Source organism: Mustela erminea, chromosome 21 (assembly GCF_009829155.1).
Source record: "Mustela erminea isolate mMusErm1 chromosome 21, mMusErm1.Pri, whole genome shotgun sequence".
In the NCBI taxonomy this organism is placed as follows: domain Eukaryota; kingdom Metazoa; phylum Chordata; class Mammalia; order Carnivora; family Mustelidae; genus Mustela; species Mustela erminea.
In genome coordinates, this window is record NC_045634.1 from 1,098,198 (window position 1) to 1,120,163 (window position 21,966).

A 21,966-nucleotide genomic window follows, 5' to 3' on the forward strand; every position below is an offset into this window, starting at 1 on the left:
GTGTTACAGACTATGGAAGACACTTTTTTTTTTTTTAAGATTTTATTTATTAATTTTGACAGAGAGAAATCACAAGTAGACGGAGAGGCAGCCAGAGAGAGAGAGAGAGGGAAGCAGGCTCCCTGCTGAGCAGAGAGCCCGATGCGGGACTCGATCCCAGGACCCTGAGATCATGACCTGAGCCGAAGGCAGCGGCTTAACCCACTGAGCCACCCAGGCACCCTATGGGAGACACTTTTTAAATATGGGTTAACCCTGACTGTAACCCTATGAAATATTTGCAGTTTTCTAATTCTACTTAAGCAGAGATAGCCCAAGAGAGGTTCGGTAACGGGCCACGTGGTTGCACAGCTAGGCCATGATAGAGTTAGCTTCAGGTCTCACCTGCTCTAAGCTTTTCCCATAACAACAAATTCCCTAGCCAGGGGGCCAGAGGGACTTACCTAGAAACCAGCTCCTCCGCGCCCCTGACTCCTCCCCTCCCCACTCCTCTTCTTCCTCTTGGCAGAAAACTGCCAGAGTTACTCACTAGTGTTTGTTTCTGGTTTTGTGTGTGGGTTTTGTTTTTTTTTTTTTTTTAACAGAAGAAAGAGCCTGTGAAGAAAACACAAGATGAAGAACTAAAACAAATAGATGAGGAGAAAGCCAAGCAGATTTATAAAAGCTGGAAAGAAGATTCAGAGTGGCAGGCATCTCGTGAGTACCCAGAGGCCTCCATAACACCTTAGACTCTCCAGGCCAGTTCCGTCTCTTGGTCAATCTAAGAAGTACTTAAAATGGTTGTTGAGAGGCTTAGGAGTCACTTCTTGAATAGCAGAAGAGTAGAAACGTTCTCCACTCATCTTTCTACCATCACAGTTGTGATATAGCTGTTTGATGGAATGGTATACAGCTCTGAAAAAACACGTTTTGGAAGAGGGTTTAATGACATTGAGATGTGCTTATATCGTTTTTTCACTGGAAGAAGAAAAATTATAAAATAGTGTGAAAAATATTCCTATTTTAAAATGCCTTAGTATAAGAAGTAAAAAAACTGGAAGGTTATTAACATGTTAACATTATTTTTTTTTATTTGGAGCGATGGGATTTGAGCTTTATTTGAATTTTTCTTCTTGTTATTCTGTACTTTTCTAAATTTTCAACAGTGAACTCACCTTAACTTTTTGATAGAAGAACCCAGGAATAACCGATTGGATATATCAGCACCCTCCCATACCTATGACCTGACCCTGACTCCTTCTTGAGTTAGCAGTGCCAGAGATAAACTCTCTCAGGAAGAGGTCAGTGCAAGCTAAGCCAGAGCCAAGCGTGCTCAGCAACGCTAGGGGAAATGGCAGGTTTGAGACCTGATGACGGTTTCCAGCTGACTCCGAAAGAGGTTTACCAGCCAGGTTATCGCTTGAGGCCACTTGAGGGAGAAACAGGAGAATGGGAGTGACAGTGTTTGCAGGATGCGGAGAATCTGGTCTTCAGTTCTATTACAACGAACACTATTAACATGACAGTTCTGTGAAGCGAAGATATTTGCAAGACCCAGTCACTTCCATGTGGTGACGTTCTCATGTAATGGAACATTTTTGGCTTCTCTCTGAAGTCAGATATAACGGGGCTTGACTGAGAACACCTGAAGTGCAAACACACTCAAGGAAAATTGGTCTTAGCATCCTGCATTAGAGCCCTTTACTGCTGTGTTGCTAAAACAAAAACAAAATGAAACAAAACCAAAAAACACTCTGTTTTACAAAGCAACATTAAAAGGTGGCCTTGGCGTACTTTTTATGTGTACCAGCACATTCTCTGATTGTGGAGAGAATCATTTTGTGGTTTTGGTCTAGCAGGCCTATTCACACTTGGTTCAGCTCTCGGGGGCTCTGAGTGTGACCTGTGGCCAGCCTCGCCGACCTCTCGCCCCGTCCCCAGCCGCTGCACTGAGGAGTTCCTGAGAGCCTGATCTTTGCCAGTGATGTCCTGAGCTGAGCACGGGAGGGATGATAACCACCTCTTCTTACTCAGAGGCTCCCGGCCACATGGAATTCGAACTCGGGCTGCGACTCATCACTTAGTCTTGCCAAATGCAGGAAATTCTAAAACACGTGGTTCTCCATTTCTGTCTCCTTCCTTCCTCTTTTTCCTCCTTCTCCCTCTTAGGATGTCCTAAAACCCCCCTTAGAAAGGCAGGAATTCTGCAGGGAGCGCTGGGCAGCTGTGAATGTGCAGGCCTGAGCTATGTGCGTCCTAGGCGCTGATAGCGAGTGTTCGGTATCAGCAGAGGAGACAGAGTCTCCTGAGAGACGGCGCTCATCACCCGCTGACTCCTCTCACCATCTCTGTGGCCTGACCAGGGCCTTTCCCAAACCTCCTTGTTTTTCTAGTGCGAAAATCCAAAGCCGCTGATGAGAAGAGACGCTCTTTGGCTAAACAAGCGCAGGAAGACTATAAGAGGCTATCACTTGCGGCTGAGAAAGGAAGCGGTGAGGGGCCACAAAGCCCCCCAGGAGTTCTACAGAAACCAAAAAGACCCCCCCTCCCACCCAAGCCTCACTTCCTAAACCGGGCGGGATACCCTCCAAAGCCTCTTAGGTAAGAAGCCACACAGATGGCTTTAAACATAACGGTTGAAACTGGCTGATTAAAGACAAATGGCAGGAGGGCCGTTGGGCGGGGCAGACCGGCGGGTTGCCTGTGTGATTCAGTTCTGCCCCACCTCAGCCTGTCTTCTGGAGACACCTGGTCTGGATTCATCCTCTTCTTATCTATAAAACACCCACAGTTTGTTATAATAAGATTCCCAGTAACTCAGAGAAGGTGTGCATCGAGTTCAGTGCCTCCCTGCGCCGCTAGTGCACCCACCCCCGACCCCACCTCGTGGTGGTAAGCGGGCCGTGAGGGCAGGAGCAGAGGCAGGGGTCTCATCAGCGCTAAGTATTGCTGTTAGTCGGAAACGATATCAAAGGAGGAACCTAAGGGCTTGCTGACTTGGACAGCATCGTCGAGTTGTGTTTTCATTGCTCAGGATTGAAGATTTGATGGCAGTCCTCATGCTGGGACACAGAGCCAAGTTCATATGTTGAGTCTGGAACTGTTCCTTCTTTGAATGAACACTTTTTTGGTCATGATGGTGCCTTGGCCTTGTCAGCTATAGGAACTTAGGTAGAACAGTTTGCTTTGTAAACTCCATGAAGAGAAATATGATGGTATCGTAGCAGAAACCCCCTTACCCTTATGTTAGATAACTGTTCATAAAATTATTTTCTCCTGGATATTAGGATTTTTTCATATTCTAATATGTAGAAAGACATTATGTAAAATATACCAGAAGAATCAAATAGTCATTAAACAAAACAGAAGCCTTGCCTTCTGAAATGAAAACCAAAAATACTTCTCTGTTACACGTACGGAGAAATAGAAAGCAAACCAATCTTTCTTTGCTTGGAGTCACTACTGATCTTCAGGGCCTTTCCTAATGGGGTTTATGACCTCAGAGGAAACAGGAAGGTGGACCTTTTCCTTTACTATAATTATTTCTACTTACTCAACTGAAAGCTGCCATTTTGGGATGTGGGGGCCAGAACTAAAAGATCATGTTCTATAAAGTGACAGTTTGGGGAATGATTTTTTTTCTTACGGACAAAAACCCAAGAAAAGTAATCAGAAACAGGTATCCTCGCAGTTTTGTGAACACATCACAAAGGTGTGAGCTCCTGCCCAGGGTCCTCTTCAGTGCCTGAGCTGGCCTGTGCATTGGCCCCAGATACCCAGCAGGGCTGTTTGTGTACCTGCCCCTGTTCTCCAGGCTCTTCCAAGGGGGTAACTATGACGTGTAACATGCCTGTCCCACACTATTTTTAGTGCGCGGTGTATGTGATTGACAGCAGTGGAGGTGGCCTTAAGAAGGGCAATTTTTGTTTCGAGCTGTGAGCTAAGTTTTTCCAACGTAACACACTTGCATGAAATGCTTCTTGTGAGGCAGCCAGACTGGATGGTTTTTGCGCTGGGACAACAGTGTATGACCAAGGTCAGCTAGGAGCCAGCCCAAGAAAAGACAGAGACTGGCTGTCCTTAGAGTTTTTGCTTAACCTCCAAAGACTTTCCAAAGAAAAAGAACCTAATTTGAAAGCTAGTAAGAGCACTCATCATATAATCTCGTGTGTGTATAGGATCTGATTCCCAAGAAAGTCAAATATTATAGTCAGTCTTCTCCAAAATTCTATGTATGCATGCACATGAATAGTACATACTTAACATGTACATCTGGCATACATGTCACATGTAACTCGTGGGGACATGTTACCATAGAACACAGGGTCATAAGTTAATTTACATGACAGGCGTCCTGGCAGTTCATCCAAACTCATCCTTGTCTTTACACTGAGTTCCGCTCAAAATTAGTGGGTTATTGTGTGAGACTTGGAAATGTGTTTATTACATTGCAGTGTTACTTTTTATAGTAGAAATCAACTTATATCCCAGAACTTTAGTTCTGTGACTGAATGTATTTCAAAATGATTCTACCGCTTGTATCTTTTTCTTATCAATCTTCAAACACTCTTCTTTCTTTGACTTCATATTTCTGAGACTGTCTTTAGCAGAACTAATCCTCTTCAAAGTGTGGGAGAGAAGAAAGCAAGTCAGGGATGTTGGAAACAAAAAGAAGAAAAAATTTAATACTGAAAATGTTAGGAAAGAGATTTTTTTTTTTTATTGCATTTGTTTTGTTTGCAAAAACATGCTCCCAAGTAAAATAGCGTTGGGGGTGTATTTCACTTTTTAATGCTTATTTTCTCAAATTTTAATTAGAAGTTAATGGAGCTTTTGTTCATATTAAAAATGAATTAAAATCTTTGTATTAACACAGCAGAAGCTCACATCCATGACTAGCCCTAAAGGACTGGAAGGACAAGTGACAGATTTATGTTCCTTCCTATTTTTTTGATTAACCCTTGTGGAGTTAGGTATATAATGGCAGTAATTAGGGGTCCAACTTCGCATTAGCTCAGCCCATGTAATTAGATCTCCAAGTATATATAATTCTCTCTCCCTTTATACATGATTTATATATACAGGATATATATGATTTTCGAAGGCATTGTTTTCAAGTTAGTTCAATCTAACTTGAGGAACTGTTCTCTAAATCTCAGAAACCAGGGAGTGACGAGGACAGCGTCCAACTCTGCCCAGGAGGACATCATTCGGTGGTTTAAAGAGGAGCAGCTACCACTGCGAGCAGGCTACCAGACAACCTCAGACACCATAGCTCCCTGGTTCCACGGTGAGTACACAGCTGCCCTCGACGGAGCCTCATCAGATGACAGATGAGGCTGTGTTCATCTGTTAATCCACCAGGAGGGCAGAAAGAATAAAGGCTTCCTTTTATTTGTGCTGTCCAAGAAGAGTCTTTGAAATTATTTTCACACAGCAGTTTTTCAAAGGTTTCTCCGTGAGTTGCAGGCTCATGACGGATTTAGAAAACAGTCAGCAGTTGGGGTCTCTGCGGGTGCCGTGAGTTCTTATGTCACCACAAATAAAACACCGCTGGGTGGGCGGGGTGGGCGGGGCAAGCGATGGCTCCTGCTCGCCGACCCTCAGGCACTCGATTGCGACTTCCTTCAAATGGCAATGCCTTTCATCCACCGTGCACAGTGGGGAGAGTCCAGTATGCCCGTGGGTGTGGTGGGCAGGGCACTGGTGCAGCCGTCAGATGGTCAGCTCTTCATTACCAGTTGAGTGACTGAGCAAACCCTTTCTCTACAACAAGTCAAGTTATCTGAGCCTCATTTTCCTCACCTATTTAATGAAAGAGTTGAACTTTATGATCTTTAACCTAAAAATTCTGTTATTTTGATCTGTGTTTCCATTAAGTAGTTGAAGCTGCCAGGTGGGTTTGTTAGACCAAAGCAGATATTACCTAATAAACCATTTCTTAATTTGACCCTAGAAATTTGATTAATTCAAGCCTTCTGTGTAGCTAGCACATATTTCACTGTCCTCTCAGTTTCTTGAACTTCAGGAAAAGAAGTGGTTTCTTGCCTCATTTGGCTTCTTTAGGGTCAGTGGTGGAACTGGATTAATTGCCTCTATGTACAACAGAAGCGCTTAAAAAAATAAGGTTCTCTCACAGAGCATGCTTGTCCTAAAGGACTAAACCTTGGTTTGAATCATGTTGAAGTCTTTTTTATTTTAAAAATTTTTTTAAAGATTTCATTTAAGAGAGAGAGAGAGAGTGCATGAGCACGAGCAGGGGGGAGGGGCAGAGGGAGGAGCAGACTCCCTGCTGAGCAGGGAGCCCAGTGCAAGGCTGAAGGCCAGTCTGAATCCCAGGGCCCTGGGATCATGAAGCTTAACCAACTGAGCCACCCAGGTGCCCTGAAGGCTTCTCTCTTTTAATTAGTATCATGTCACACACAAACATATCCACAAAAATAGGGTCCCAAACAAATAATATGGTGAACTTCTAAAAAGAAAAAAATTAGGGGCGCCTGGGTGGCTCAGTGGTTAAAGCCTCTGCCTTTGGCTCAGGTCATGATCCCAGGGTTCTGGGATCGAGTCCTACATCGGGCTCTCTGCTCAGCAGGGAGCCTGCTTCTCCCTCTCTCTCTGCCTGCCTCTCTGCCTACTTGTGATCTCTATCAAATAAATAAAACCTTTAAAAAAATTTAAACATTTAAAAATATAAATAAAAAAATTTCTTTTTTGTAGGCCTTCTGCTAAAGGGCTGCTTTCACAGTCAGATCATTATGGAACCATCTAGCTTTCCTTGTAAAATACATATTCTTTGGTGATTCAGGCTTTAGCAATTGTCCACTCCCTGATCTCCTCTCCCTCTTAGGACTGGGTCATAAGTCTACTTCCTTTCCATTCTGTTCAGAAGACATTGGAAGAAATAGTGACATCAGTATCAAAAGATGAGTGTTTAATGTTGCCTTTTTTTTTCTTTTTAAGATAAGCACTGATGAAATCAGTACTTTATAGTTTCTGTGTCGTTGGGCAGATGGTGTCATTCCTGATTACAAGGGTGGTAGTTCATTTTAATAACAGGAAATAAGAAATTGAAAGTGTTGGTTAATGTTTAAAAATCGTGGTACTTTAACAGGCAATTCCACTTGAAACAGTTGCTAAAAGCTAGGAAGATAAAGTGGGACTAAAAATCCAGTTGGAGCTTTGGTTAAAAAAATAAGTTTTTGAGTTTTATATAAATAACTTATTAGTTGCTATTGTTATACATTTAATTTCACTTATATAGATATTTATGATAGTCATAAGAAAAATAAATAATATGATAAAATATAATGAAATAATACACAGTTATGTCCTCAATGTAAGCCATAGTCTTCTGTTTTAAGAAGACAAAATTTCACGTTTCTATGATAAAGAGAAGATGGATCATATCTTGTATTTTTGAAATATAATTGTTTATTGATCATGAGCCCTGTTGGAAACAATGGGATGGTAGCTCTCCTGTACTGGTTTACCATCTTCCTTTTGTTATCATACACTCCATAAGTTGCCTTTCTTATATTACTGTTTTGGTCAGCTAACTTTTCCCCATAGAAGTTCACACTTTGGCCCTTTTCTTTTCATTAGCTTTAGACAGGATGGAAGTGGATAGGAGAGGACAGGGACATGAAGACCCCTGGATCTCTGGCTTGTGGAGCTGCGTGGAAACTCATGCTCTCAGCTGGGAGAAGGAATACAGGAGGATCAGGAGATTACCAGGATTAAAAAAGAGGGGTGAAAATGAATTTATTTGGGATATGATGAGCTTGAAATGTCTTTGGGGCAGTCATGTGAAAATATCCATTTGGTAATTGGATTAACAGATCAGTGCTAGCGATAATGGATCGGAGCCCTCAGCACACAATGAAAAGCAGGGGAGGGGAGATGACATTTTCCAGGAGTGAAGTGAGAAGAAAGGTAAGAGAAGACCAAGGACAAGACCCCAGGGAGTACCAATACTCAGTGCGATGGCAAAGAGGAGCAGAGGCCCCACATCTTTGTCTCAGGTTTCCTTTCCCACTCAGCGTCATGATGAGGCAGGTATCTGGCCATGGGCAGTCAAGTAGGGTATTGCCTCTGATCTCCTAGATGTAAGAACTTGGAAAATCCCAAGTGCAAGAGAGATCCAGAAAGGCAGTACTAAACTCTACTTTGTGAGCATCTTGATCTCAAGCACATGTAGATATGTAGTCTCCCCACTTCTGCTCCTCTCTCAGCAAGCTCTTCTCACAGAGGCCATCAGGTTTCAACTTTCACGCTTGATCTGAATATCACTCCAGCTCCATCTCAAACCGCGGTCCTCACAGAACCCTGCCTTGATCATGACTTTCCACCACATGTTTCCCGTCCGTCCCTGACACACCACACTCACCCCTTTGCTAGGGCCTTTGCACTTGTTCTTCCTGAAGATCCCTCTATGGCCAACGTCTTAAGGAGCTGACTTACCTGTTTGGAGGCTTGGTGGGCCCCCCAGATCTGCTGGGTAGACTAACAGGCTGGAGACTCAGGGAAAACTGGCAGCTTAAGTCCAAAGTCCACTGGCAGAATCCCTTCTTGCTCAGGGAAGGTCTTTTCTCTTTTGATGCCTTCAACTGATTGGATGAGGCCCACCCATATTGCGGAGGATTTTTCTCCCTTCCCTCATTCAAAAATTACTTTTTTTTAATTAGGAAATATTTCAAACAAAAAAAGAAAACTGTAAGTAACACCAATGATGTAATAAATGTTGTATCTACTTTCTAGGATACAATGAATGTTAGAAGCCATATTTATCTCATATCTGTTTCTCTTATTAAGAAATAAAGCCTGAGAGAATAAAGGCCCTCTCTTTTCCTCCCTTACTGACTCTATTTACTTCTCTCCAATAGGTAAATCACTCTTTGAAGTTATCCTTTTCATCCATATTTTTATACTCTCATTATATATTTATATGTGTGTGCATTTTTATTAACTATATTAAGATATATATAAAACATATATTTATACACGTATATATATGCTTCTATCAAACATGCAATATTGTGTTTAATATTTACATGGTATCATGTTATAGGTATTTTTCTGCAGCTTGAGTTTTCTCCCAACATTATGTCATCTAGATTTTTCTTTAGCTCATTCGTTTTACCTGTGATGCAGTATGTTATAAGATACAGATTATATTCTGTTGGAGCTGTAATTTTTTGAGGGTCTAATATGTTCCAAGCATTACACTGAGCACTTTAAAGGAAGTAAATTTTATTCCCACTTTATAGAGTAAGAACCTAGGAACTAAGATGTTAAGTTCTTTTCAGGCTTCTACCATCAGTGGCAATATTCAGAGCCAGATCTACTTAACTTCTAAGTCACAGCATATCTGAGCACTAATACAAGTGGGAACACCCATGCTTTTTATATAAGTTGGAAATTTGAATCAGTGAACAGTAATACCACAGAGATTTGTTTCTCCAGTACATGAATGAGTTCACTAAATCTCACAGCCAGTGGTGAAGTAAAAGTGTCAAGGAAACTTCATTCAGCATAAGTTTTGCCCCATTCCCATACAATGCTCCAAGGCTGCAAGAGTTTAGAGTAATAGAAGTGGAATCTATATTTTTTGTGGTAATGGTTACTTAACTATACATTTGTCAAAATCAATCAATTGCGTACTTAAAATTGGTGAATTTTATTGTATGTAAATTATATCTCAAGCTGAATTTTAAAAAATGCGAAGTCCAAGAAGCACAGTTTTCTTAGGTCTTAGCATGGAAAGATAGTGCAGTTGGCCCTTGAACAATGCAGGGGTTGGGGTGCCAACCCCTTGCACAGTTGAAAATCCATAGATAAATCTGGACTTCCCAGAAACTTAACTATGAACTGACAACTATTGACCAAAGACTTACTGATCATATAAACAGTTGATTAACGCATATCTTGTATGTTATATCTATTATATACTGTAATCTTTTAATAGAGAAAAGAAAACATTATTAAGAAATTCATAAGAGAGAAAATACATTTGTAGTACCACATTTATTGAAAAAAATCCACATATAAGTGGACGTATACAGTTCAAACCTGTGTTGTTTGAGGGTCAACTGTATAGTATAAGCTTGGCACAAGACTCCAAGACCAGATCACCTAGGTTTGAGTTATGTTCTTTTCCTCTTTAAAATGGGCTAGGGGCACCTGGGTGGCTCAGTGGGTTAAAGCCTCTGCCTTCGGCTCAGGTCATGATCCTGGGGTCCTGGGTTCGAGCCCCGCATCGGGCTCTCTGCTCAGCAGGGAGCCTGCTTCCCTCTCTCTCTCTCTGCCTGCTTCTCTGCCTACTTGTGATCTCTGTCAAATAAATAAATAAATAAAATCTTTAAAAAAAATAAAATAAAATAAAATGGGCTTAATAATATCTACACTGTAGAGTAGTTGTTTTTTTTTTTTTTAAGTGTATCATCTAATATATGTAACATACTTAGAACAGTGCCTGACACGCAGTGTTTCTGTTATCATGGCCAACCAGAACTGAAGAGCTTAAAAGTAAATGTGCCGTTCCTGTTCTCTCTGCCTTTCTCTTCATCATAATCCTAATCTTGCCACAAAATATTGCTGTAACAGCATCATATATGAGGGATAAGCAGGATTTCAGTAAAATAGATCTTAATTACTACTAAACTGTCCTATGCGATTTGATAAGTATTTATTTAGGGTCTGTCCTTAAAAATCCCAGAACCCAGGAGGTCACCCCAGAAGGCAACAGGAATTTGGAAGGACAGAAGGACAACTGGCAAAACAGGGAGTAAAGTTGCTTGGAAAAGTTGAGCAGAATATTGCCAGTTGAGGTTGAGCATGGGGTTGGGAGGAAAGGTGTGGCAAGATGGGAATGACTCCTAGATTTGCTAAAATAACATTTTATTTTCTAGATTTAAAATCTTCTGGGGGCACCTGGGTGGCTCAGTGGGTTAAGCCTCTGCCTTCGGCTCAGGTCATGATCTCAGGGTCCTGGGATCAAGGCCCGCGTCGGGCTCTCTGCTCAGTGGAGAACCTGCTTCCTCCTCTCTTTCTCTGCCTGCCTCTCTGCCTGTTTGTGATCTCTGTCTATCAAATAAATAGATAAAATCTTTAAAAAAGAATCTTCTGAATACTGTTATCAGCTCTGTTTGGTTTTATTTCCTCTTTATCACCCTCCTCTCATCCTGTCCGACTGTCTTGACCCTGAAATACAATCCTTGTTTTTATTCATTTTCTCTTGCATCTGGTCACCACATTAGAGCAGTCTTTAAGACACACACTATGGTCTAGAATGTTTATAAAGTTGGAGATTAGTGTTGGAGAGCCCTCCTGGGTAAATGTAATATCCTGCAAAGTCATTTTATTTATTCTGGTTTCTGATTCTAAGTATCCAAAGTGTGTAGATACATAATTAGCTCTACTCACTAACTCCTCTTCAAAGAGAGGGTCAACAAATAAATACAACTGAAGTTTGAAAGTCTGTTCAGACCCCCCAGACTCCTCTCTTCATTCTCTCCATTGGCATATCCCGTCTCCTGTTACTATGTGACAGTGTTCAGGAGCTCAGAATTCAGCAGGGCCTGGGAGTAGGAAGGTGGGGGGAAGGCTAACAGTAAGTGTATAAACAAATTTCTGATTTAGGAATTTTCTGACTGCTTCTGTTAGAGAATTCATATATCTGCTTACGCATCAAGAGCTGATCATTACGCCTCTGAAATGCAACGCACGCGTCCTTATTCAAATATGGATATAATTAGCCCGCTGGTGAGATGTTTCCATCCTGACCGGTTTCTTGTGGCTGTCTTTTGCTGTCATGATTTATAATTGAACCTGCCTCTCAATGCTTTAGTTCCAATATTTTAAGCTACTTAAAAAGCAAATCCCTTTCACATCTGTGGGATTTCGGTACAGTTCACACTGCAGCTATTTTGATTGCTTCCATTTTTGACACATGCCTCCAAAGTTCCCTTCTGCTTGGAGAGCAAGACCCATCCATTTCTCTGTCTGCAGCTGTTCCCTGGGACTCCAGGTCCCCAGAGCCGAGCCTCCAGGCAGAATCCTGTGTCCCACTCCTCAGGCGTGTGCCAGCCCACAGCCCCTGCCCCGCAGTCCCTGAGGCTGCATGCCCACAATGGGAGGGATCCCACAGACAGTCTCAAGGAGCCCACCCAAGATTTCTTTCAGGCTAAAACCTTAATGAACCTGAGAATCAGCACTCAGAAGGGACAATGTGCCCTTCAACTATTTTGCTGAGAAGCGGTGATTTCTTCATTGTGGGGCCATTAGACTTCCGCCCCCCTCTCCCAGAGAGACTTTCAAGCTTCCATCTTTACTAAGCACATCCTGTCTCATTGACATATATGATTCATATACTTGGTAGAGTGGGGTGGGCTGTGGCCAGCAGCAAGAATCTGTCATATCTGCGTGTGGCAGGGAAGGACCACCACAAGTGCCTCCCCTGGCAGTCACTGTCCCACCTTGAAGAGGGACTAGCCCAGCATTAGCCCCAAGCCCTGGGACTTCACCTGCATTTTGGCATGAAGCCTTCAACACTAAGCATCAAAGCACTTTGAATTATTCTCTGGAGTTCTCCCATCTGACTGCCTAGTATTAGTTCAGATGGCCAGAGTAACTGAAGAGGAAACATAAAGAGGGTAAAGCTATGTCCATCTATTCAATCTTGAAAAGAGCTAGTGTTTCTGCAGCACATACCATGCATTATTATAGGGTTTATTTTGAAGACTCTGACTTTTCCAATAAACTACCCAGTGCAGCAAACTGGCTGCAAAAAAATGTATGTATTTCCACTAATGTTGGGAGTAGTCCATTAACCCCAAAGGCCTTGCTTGCTTGAGTTTTTCAGTGGATGCACTTGAGTCTTCCCCCTAATGCTGCCAGTCACTGAGTGTCATGCCCCACATGTGCCCGGGAGCCCCATGATTGCCATTACTGATGCCCTGGGCTCGAGTCTTGTAGTTTACACTGTGTTCTTGGAGAGACCTAGAAGGACCTTGCAGGCAAGGTGAGGGGAGCCTGGGTGGGTGAGGGACAAAAGAGAGTGACCTGCTTTGGGGGTTCGACTTCAGGTTTTTTATGAAAAGAGGGATTTTGATATTTAGAGAAGAACTTTTAATCTGTGCTTTCATCACCAGAGTTTTCTTTGCCATTGCATGGTCTGATTATAAAATTTGGACACTCCTTTATGTTGGCAAAGGAGGCAGTAGAGTATAGTGGTTAAGAGCACGTCTCTGGGGCCAAATCCCAGCCTCCACCAACAAGCTGTGTGGCCTTAGGCAGGTCCCGTGAGTTCTGAATTTCTGCCTCTAATCTGTATAATGCAGACACCGACATCACCTGTCTCACAGAGTCATTTGAAAGATTCACTAGTTACTATATGTGAAGTACTTAGCGCTGAATGTGACACAAAGGAAGCCCTAATTAATAAGTGTTATCCATCATGGTAATGAAGAAAGAACAAATGATGTGATATTAATTCTTGAATTATTATGGAAACATTAAGAATAATATTTTGAGAGCTCTAGTCTTCCTTATCCCAAGGGGCCTGAAACCTGAAGTTTGAGAGCTTGGTATCACAGTGTATGTCCCTCTAGATAGAGGATCTAGGGCCGGTCCCAGAACCCCTTCAAAAGTACTTCCTTTACATACTGACCAGGTTAAAGAAAGCATAAAGTAGAAGGGAGCTACAGTGCGGAAATATAGAGCTCTCGTCCAAGTTTAAGACCTCCTATGGGTAACGTGTGCAGTTTGCATTTGGCACGGTTGCTACGTGGGAAGAAGTTCTTCTAAAACTCAGTTTTTTCTTTTATTCACCCCTAATCTAGGCACTTTGCAGTGTGGGACTTTGAGGTCACCTTAACAGCAGAGATGAGTTCCTCCATGAAAGTTATCTTGGTGCCATCTCCTCCCTTCAGGGTATTCTGGGGAGCCCAAGAAGCAGAGAATCAGGACAGGTGACAAAAGCAGGAGTAAGAGTTCCTTGGCAGAGCTCGGGAAGGGTAGCCCTGAGGCCGCTCTCAGCAGACCCAACATGGGTCAAGGGGAATGCTAAAGCCTGACGTGTTCTGGGCCTTTTCAGCCCCTGGCAACAGGAATCCTGAGCTTAGGGAAGGTGGCAGAGGTCACTAATGCCTCAATTCTACACCCAAGTGACTGTACGTAAGTCTTCACGATAAATGCATCTTCTTTACGTTGCTTGGGTCGGGGCACCTGGGCGGCTTGGTCGGTCGAGCATCCGGCTCTTGGTTTCATCTCCGGTCGTGATCTCAGCTCAGGTCATGATCTTGGGGTCCTAGAATCAAGCCCTGCATCAGGCTCTACACTCAACTGGGAGTATGCTTGGGGATTCTCTTTCTCCCCCAGTGCCCCCCGACTCTATGTTGCCCAGCTTAGAAATGAACACCTCTTTGTGAAATAAATATTCATAGTTTATTTTCAGCCAATTTCAGGAAAATTTCACGAGCTCGGAGGGGGTTAAAAAGCGAAATACTTGAGTGAGAGACAAGAGACCTGAAACCATCACTAACTAATCCTATACCCTGGTCATATACCTGCTCTCCTTCTGCTTCCCCTTTTGTATGGCGATGATAATAATACCAGTTCTGTTTGTTTTGAGTTGTTTGGGAATTAAGTGAAATAACCCATGAAGACACGTTGAGCAATGTGAATTGCTAGCTCAGGGGAGTATTCTAGTTGGGTGAGAGCCTGGACTCTGAGACTGCCCGGTGCAAGACCAGCGCATCCCCTGGCCTAACCACATGACCTGCAGCACATTAGGAACTCTCTCTGGTGCAGGTTTTGCTCATCTGAGATTTGAGAGAAGGAATAGTGCCTGTTTGTCAGGCTGCTTTAAGGATTAAGTGAAGTAAGGCACCATTTGAGGAGCGCCAGGCAGACGTAAAGGACTCTGTATGCTACTATTATTTGGTTACCTTCCATTTGGTTTTTAAACACATTTTCCAGACTCTGGACACAGGCGCTACAGATGTATAAACAAAGTTAGTAGTGCTTCAGAAAAACCTGAAATGCATCCCTTGTCCCTGTCCATAAGTGATCAGACTCGAGGCAATGGCTGCATAGAAGCATCCCAGAGAGACGTTTCTGGCCTGATTATAAGACAGAATTACTCATTAGACCGTTTCTGGGCATCTTGTAAGTGGCAGGTGCTGAGAGTGTGAAAATAAGATGTGGTGGTTGGCCTCTAGGAGATCACAAGGATGTGGGGCAGGGAGAGACAGTAGAATGTGCTGTGAGTACTCCAGTGGAGCTGTGGATAGCACATGGTTGGGGGGGCGCCTGGATAGACCAGGGGAGTCTCAGGTGGAGGTGGGAACAGGTGCTCAGCAGGTGCAGAGGAACCTTGACTTACTGCTCAGGGGGAAGTCAGAAAGCTTCATGCTATTAAGTTGCATCTTAGAGAATGTGTAGGCGTTTCCCAGAAGGAGGCTGTGGAAAGGGCATCCCACTGACCTGTCCTTCTGTAAGGTGGTTGCTGCCACGTGGATTTCCAACAAGGGCCATGGTAGTGTTTCTGAGTTATTCAAGTCTCTTGGGATCTATTCACCCTCTTTTGTGCAAAACATAGAGCCTACCATGCAGCTCTCCCTTCACTGCAGTGGGGTTTAAAGCTCTGCTGTCCAACACGGCAGCCACTCCACATATGTGGCTCTTTACACCAAAATTAATTAAAATTAAATAAAATTTAAGGGTTGAGTCCCCCTATCATACTAGCTACATTTCAGGTCCTCAGTACCGCAGGGCCAGCGCAGGCATTGCATTGCCACAAAAATTTGTTGAATAGCACTGTCCGCGAGTGTGCTCTGGCATCACACAGAGAAAGGAATGGGACATTACTGTCTGCTCCCTCCCCGGCTCCTCTGTTGGGAACCTCCAGGCTTGGTGCTCAGGCTCTCAGGGGTGGTAGGCAGCTCTGTCCAGGCTCTTCAAGAGTCAGAAGCTGCCCGGTAAGACCTCGCGCAGTGACATCTGCTTTCTTCAGTGACATCTGGGGTAGTTTTGGCACCCCCTGCCCAGATTGAAACGGAGCAGTGCTGAGGGAAGATCTGTCTTTTCAAAGTAATTGAAATGAAATGAAGTCAAAGAAAACTTTTTATTTACCCTTCATCACTGGCACATAAATCCTCCTGTGAACTCACAGAGGCTTGGTTCTTAGAATATGCGTGAAGAGAGCTGGTCAGAGGGAAGTTGCCTGGAGGGTCACTGCCTTTAGGGGGCTGGATGAAGGCCACTGCTTCAGAATTCTTAAGAGTCAGGTAAGGAGACCGCTCAGGTCCGCAGCCGGATTTTGGCCTTGCGGTCAAGAACTCTCTTTGCAGGCGGACGAGCTCACCGTTCGGCAGCAATCACAGCCAAGCCTCCCTCCTTCAGTGGAATCGTGACTGTGCGTGGACAAGTATCAGATGAGCCAGACGAGCGTTCTCTTCAGGAATGATAATCCTGATGTAAAGCAGAAAGAGCGAAGCGTGGTCTCCACAGCACTTCACCTCTGAACCTGCCTTCAGAACCTCAGTATTCGAGCCTCCATTAGGACTTACGATTTGCCACAAAATCATTTTATTGTGTTCTGGTGTCTCTGGAAATTACGCAGTGCCCAGATCTATGTGTAATGGGTAATAATTACAGTTTGAGAAGCTTTCAGGAAGTTTGATTTACAGCTACTGTCTGATCCAATTTTAGGAAGAATTTAAACTAACAACCCAGGTTCGTTTATAATTTTCCAGAATAACTTTCGTTTTAGGAATCTAAATCCATCTGGATAACATGGTAAGGTTATAACATCTACCCCATCTGTTGAAGTAACTTGGAATTTCAGAGTTAGGCTGTCGGTAAGTCTGGAAGAAGAGAGAAATCTTTCTTCCAGAATGCTCCTGCTCCTTCACTCATTTCTGAAGGGCAGTTTTCAGTGTCAGTGAAAAATATCCCTGCCTTTATAGACAAATACAGAGTCTTGAAACTTCAGTCACGTTTAGTCCCTAGGTAGGCTGCTTACCTGTTGCCTTGCTTCAGATTATGGTTGTCATCTGTCATTTATCAATACGGTCAGGTGTGATTAGAAAGGTAAAATGGGCGAACAGAAGCAGTGGTCTGTATCTGTTGGATCTTAGATGGGCATCATTTGAGCACCTGAAGTGGACGGTATAGCAGCTGACCCAAGAGACTCACTCACTCACTATCAGTGGTGCCTGCAGTTTCCACTGGCTCAAGTCTCATCAGGGAAAGGACAGAAAGGTAGCAGGTGGTGATGGAGATAATGCATGGGCATCATGGTAGCCTTGCTGGGCTTGGATCGGTAGACCTGGAGGCCCTAGAGGAGAGGCCATGGCTTTTCTCTTTCAGGGACATTCCCTATCTGTGCAACACCCCCCAGTTCTCATCCCTGTGTTTCACTGGAGTTGAACATCAGTATGGAGCTAACCCTGAAACAGAAGTAAGAGCTTCTGTCTGCGTGGTGAAAGGGATGGTGGGGAGAATTCTGCTCCTCCTCCCAGATCCGAACCTGCTGGTTAAGTGGATGACTTCACCATCTCTCCGAGATGTGTTTGTGCACTCTCTGTAGGTCTCACCACGTCACTGATTCATCTGAGGAACTGCAACAGGACTAAGATGGGAAATTGGGAATAGGAGTGAAACCTCATGAGTTTGGACTAGTTGGGGGAAAGGCTGGTCTGAATTAGTGTGAATTCATGAGGCTTCTAAAGTGTATATACACACACACACACAAAAAACTTCATGTCAATGAAGAGTTTCATTTTGAATATATATGAAGACAAACATATATGAAGATATAAATATATGAGCACATGTGTATCCATATATACATACATGTACATAATTTTATTCCTTTAACTGCCACCGAAGCATCATTTAGGAGTAACCCAGTAGAAAGTAACCCAAGTAGAAAGACTTGTAGACCTCGGTCCCTCCCGGTTCTGTTACTAACTTGCTGACTCCTAGACCAAGCCCCTGAGCTTAGCACAACTGATATTTGGGTTGGAGGATTCTTTGTAGGTGAAGCTGTCCTTGCGCTATTGGATGTTTAGCAGCATCTCTGGCCTCTCTGGCTGCCCGTAGCCTCCTCTGCCCAAAAATGTCTCTCAGATTTCCAGAGGTTGTCCTGGTGGAGAACCACCATCTAAGACCATATAGGAAGATGCTCCAGGCCACAGAGTCCCCAGAAATAAACCGAGGAAGACACTTTCCAGTCCCCTTCCAGATGGAATGCTTCTAGGACACCTATAAAGGGTCCTACCAGACTTAGAAGCCACCTAACACCTGTGGTGTTATAACCGGGGGCATAGGTGGGAACATATTCTGAAGGCTAAATCTTGATGCTCTCATTTATGTTATCAACTGGCCGCTGTCAGCCGCCTGCTCGCCCAGTTACCCAGTACTAGGAGATGAATGATACTGTAGTATATTCTTAAGAAGTCCAAAATGGACTTGAAGTTGCTCTTACTTTTTCCTAAACTTTATGCATGCAGCTATATTAACTGAAGACAGTTCTGGAAATGATTTGGCTAAAATACCTGCTTTTCTTTCCCGCAGGGATCCTGACATTAAAGAGAGCAAATGAGCTTCTGAGCACTTGCGAGCCGGGCAGTTTTCTGGTCCGCGTCAGTGAAAGGATCAAAGGCTACGCCCTGTCCTATCTGTCCGAGGATGGCTGTAAGCATTTCCTCATAGATGCCTCCACGGACTCCTACAGCTTCCTGGGCGTGGACCGGCCGCAGCACGCCACCCTGGCTGCGCTGGTGGACTACCACAAGGTGACCTGGTGTACAGGCTTGACTTGCTCTGTGAATTGTTGTCCCACAGCAGCTCTAGCAGTGAAAGGCAATTATCAGAAAAGAGATTGAGACGAGTAATGGGTGATTAGTGTCTGATAATTCTTCCGGATAATCAGGATTCTTAATTACAATTCCTTTATCGTTGAACCTAGCTCTTCCTCAGATACTCAGGGAGAATGCACTGGGGCCGAGAATGGAGGAGATGCTAAAAGCCTGTGCACACGCTGCTTGCAACTGAGGCCACACTTAGAACTCAAGCCTGGGAGGGAAAGAGGGTACATGGCAATTTGCAGATGAGAAAAATCTCTTCTAAGATTGCCATAAACTGATAAAGCTTCACGTAAATCAAGGGCAAACAAGAAGTCGTGTGCTCCGAGGAGGCAGGGAAGGGCATGACCTCCTTATTTCTACTGTCTCGACAACCTGCCCACCACAGCGCAGCCTGATCTCTGCCTTCTGATTCACAGGTGGAGCCCATAACCTCCCTGGGGAAGGAGCTCCTCCTCTACCCCTGTGGTCAGCAGGGCGAGCCGCCGGACTACCTGGAGCTCTTCAAGTGACAGCGGCCCCCGTGGTGTCCTGCGCCCTCCAGCTGGGCTTTCCTCTGGGTTAACACTGCTCAAACAGACCTGTGCGTGTGAGGCCAAAGTCAGCCTGCAGCAGAGCCAGCGCTGACCAACGGGCAAGTGTCCTTGGAGCCCCGTGGAAATCTCTCTTCTGTGCAGATGCTGGAGTTTAACGTTAAGAGAAAATCAACTCTGCACCATATTCACTCCAAAAGTAAAGGGAGACGATCCCCAATTTCAGCAACTACCTAACGTGAAGGATACAACTTTAATGATGTATATAAAATGAACAAAGGAGAAATGGAAAGCTTTTAGGAATTAAGACATACTTCAAAAACCAATACCTCCCGTGAACTATCTTATGACCTCTACGTTCCCTCTTTGCATCATTTCGAAATGTCTCAGGACTGTGTTTATATTAAGTTCCATGTTGGCTTTGGGGAGCTGGCAGAAGAGCCTTCACGGGTGGCCTGCAAACACACTTCACTTATCATGCATGTTGGAGCCAGGATGTAAGGAAGAGACATAGAAAAACAAAAGTTGGGAATGCAAATTGAATGAGGAGTTAAAACTGTAGGAGGAGAGGCTTCACGCGTCACGAAGTACTGCGGACTCTAGGGGAGAGAGCACGTTTTCGAGTCTCCTCGTTCTGGAGAGCGGGGACAGTGCTGGCCTTATGTACTCTGGCTCCGTCGGGGAGCGCACCGCGAGGTGAAGCCGCGCACACCTGAGGTGCTGTCCATCCGTGCTCACGCTCCAGCACAGGACACCTGTAAAGGGTCCTACCGGACTCAGAAGCCACCTAACCCCCATAGGTTCCCACCTATGCCCACCTTGTTCTGGGGTGGATGGTGTCCCGGGGAAGACAGGCTGAAGTCCCCAACCCTGGCACCTGCGAATGTGACCTTAGCTGGGAATAGGGTCTTTGCCGATGTGATCAAGTGAGGATGAGCTCCTGCTGGGTCAGGCGGACGCTCCTCCGGCATCTGGCGTCCTTAACAAGGAGAGCGGGATCGGGAGCCAGAGACCCACAGGGGCGAGGCGGCCGTGGGACCGCAGAGGCAGAGACAGGTGATGCGGCTTCGAGCCAGGGAAAGCCAAGGCGTGCTGGCCGCCCCCACAAGCCAGGATCCTCCCTGGAGCCTCAGAGGGGGATGTGGCCTTGCTGACACCTTGGTTTCAGACCTTGAGCCTCCAAATCTATAAGAGAATAAATGTCTGTTGTCTTAAGCCACTGAGTTTATGGTAATTTGTTACAGCGGCGCTCGGAAACACACAGAGGATCCTTACAGAACCTGATGGTGCTACATACCGTGCGTGGCTGCACAGCCGGCCTCCTGAGAGTAAAGGAAGCCGGCTCGGCTCCGCTCTGGGATGCAGGTTTGCTCGGTCAGGAATCCCATGCCCTCTGCCCTCTGCGTCTGCGCCGCCAACTCCCAGCAACTCTCGGGCCGGCCCAGCCAGGGGGTCGCCTGTGGGCAGACCAGCTGCCCTGCCGCAGCTGACACCTTGGTTTTTCAAAGGAAAAACTTCCTTTCTCAAAGGAAGCAGGCGTTGTGGCAGTTTGTTCACGAGGTTGCTGGTTGTGTAGCCCTCGCAGGCTGTGTAGAACGTTAACAGGAGAAGAGGGCGGTGTACGTGTGTATGTGGGAGTGTGTCTGGGTGCGTGTGTGCGCTTCCATGAGAGAGTTTTTAAACACCTATCATGATGAAGTGATTCCTGAAATATCCTGTGTGTTTCTGTAGTCCGAGAGACACCTATCAATGAGACATTTGTCCAAGAGGACCTGTCTTCAGCTGTCATTTCTAACTGTGATTCAACGGTCAGGACATTTTAGAATTGCAGAGACCACACAGGACCCACGTCTTCCCACCGTTCCCTCTCTAAGCTTAGGTTTTCGCTTCTAATAAAAAAGTATTTTTTTCTAATTGAGGTGTCCTTGACATTTAACCTTAAATTAGTTTCAGGTACAACATAACCGACTTGAAGTGTGAACTGTCAAGTGATCACCATTGTAAGTCTAATGATCATCCAACCACCTTACAAAGTCATGAGATTTTTTTCTTATGATAACTTTTAAGCTCTGCTCTCTTAGCAACTTTTGACTATGCATTCTAGCATTATCCACCGTAGTTATCACGCTGTACATACCCATGACTTACTGATTTTGTAACTGGAAGTCTGTACCTCTTCACTCCCGTCACCCACTTAGCCCCCCCCCCAACCCTCCTTCCCTCTGGCAGTCACCAATCCGTTCTCTGTATCCATTTGTTGTTTTGATTGCACGTATAAGTGAAACCATAGGGTATTTGCCTCTCTCTGACTTATTTCACTTAGCATAACACCATCAAGGTCCATCTGTGTTGCCAATGGCAAGACCTCATTCTTTTCTGTGGCCGAGTAATATTCTGTCATGCACACACACCGCCTCTTTCTATCCGCTCATCTACTGATGGACACTGAGGTGGCTTCCGTCATCTTGGCTACTGTAAATAATGCTGCAGTGGACCTAGGGGTGCATGTATCTCTTCGAATTGGTATTTCCGTTTTCTTTGGAAAGGAGAGTTGCCGGGTCACATGGTAGTTCTATTTTAATTAA

At 44.6% G+C, this 21,966-nt stretch overlaps 1 protein-coding gene across 7 annotated transcripts in view; it reads left to right on the plus strand.

Annotated features, from left to right (window-relative positions):
- Window positions 1–20,596, plus strand: part of SH2D4A (SH2 domain containing 4A) — a 59,397-nt gene extending 38,801 nt beyond the window's left edge. For all 7 annotated transcript variants that reach the window (XM_032328770.1, XM_032328767.1, XM_032328771.1 and 4 more), the window contains 5 exons: window positions 585–696; window positions 2,373–2,580; window positions 5,139–5,269; window positions 18,559–18,779; window positions 19,268–20,596. In XM_032328770.1, the coding sequence (XP_032184661.1) occupies window positions 585–696; window positions 2,373–2,580; window positions 5,139–5,269; window positions 18,559–18,779; window positions 19,268–19,360 (765 nt within the window). In that variant the 3' untranslated portion in view covers window positions 19,361–20,596. The remainder of the gene's footprint in view (window positions 1–584; window positions 697–2,372; window positions 2,581–5,138; window positions 5,270–18,558; window positions 18,780–19,267) is intronic.
- The last annotated feature ends 1,370 nt before the right edge of the window (window positions 20,597–21,966 follow it).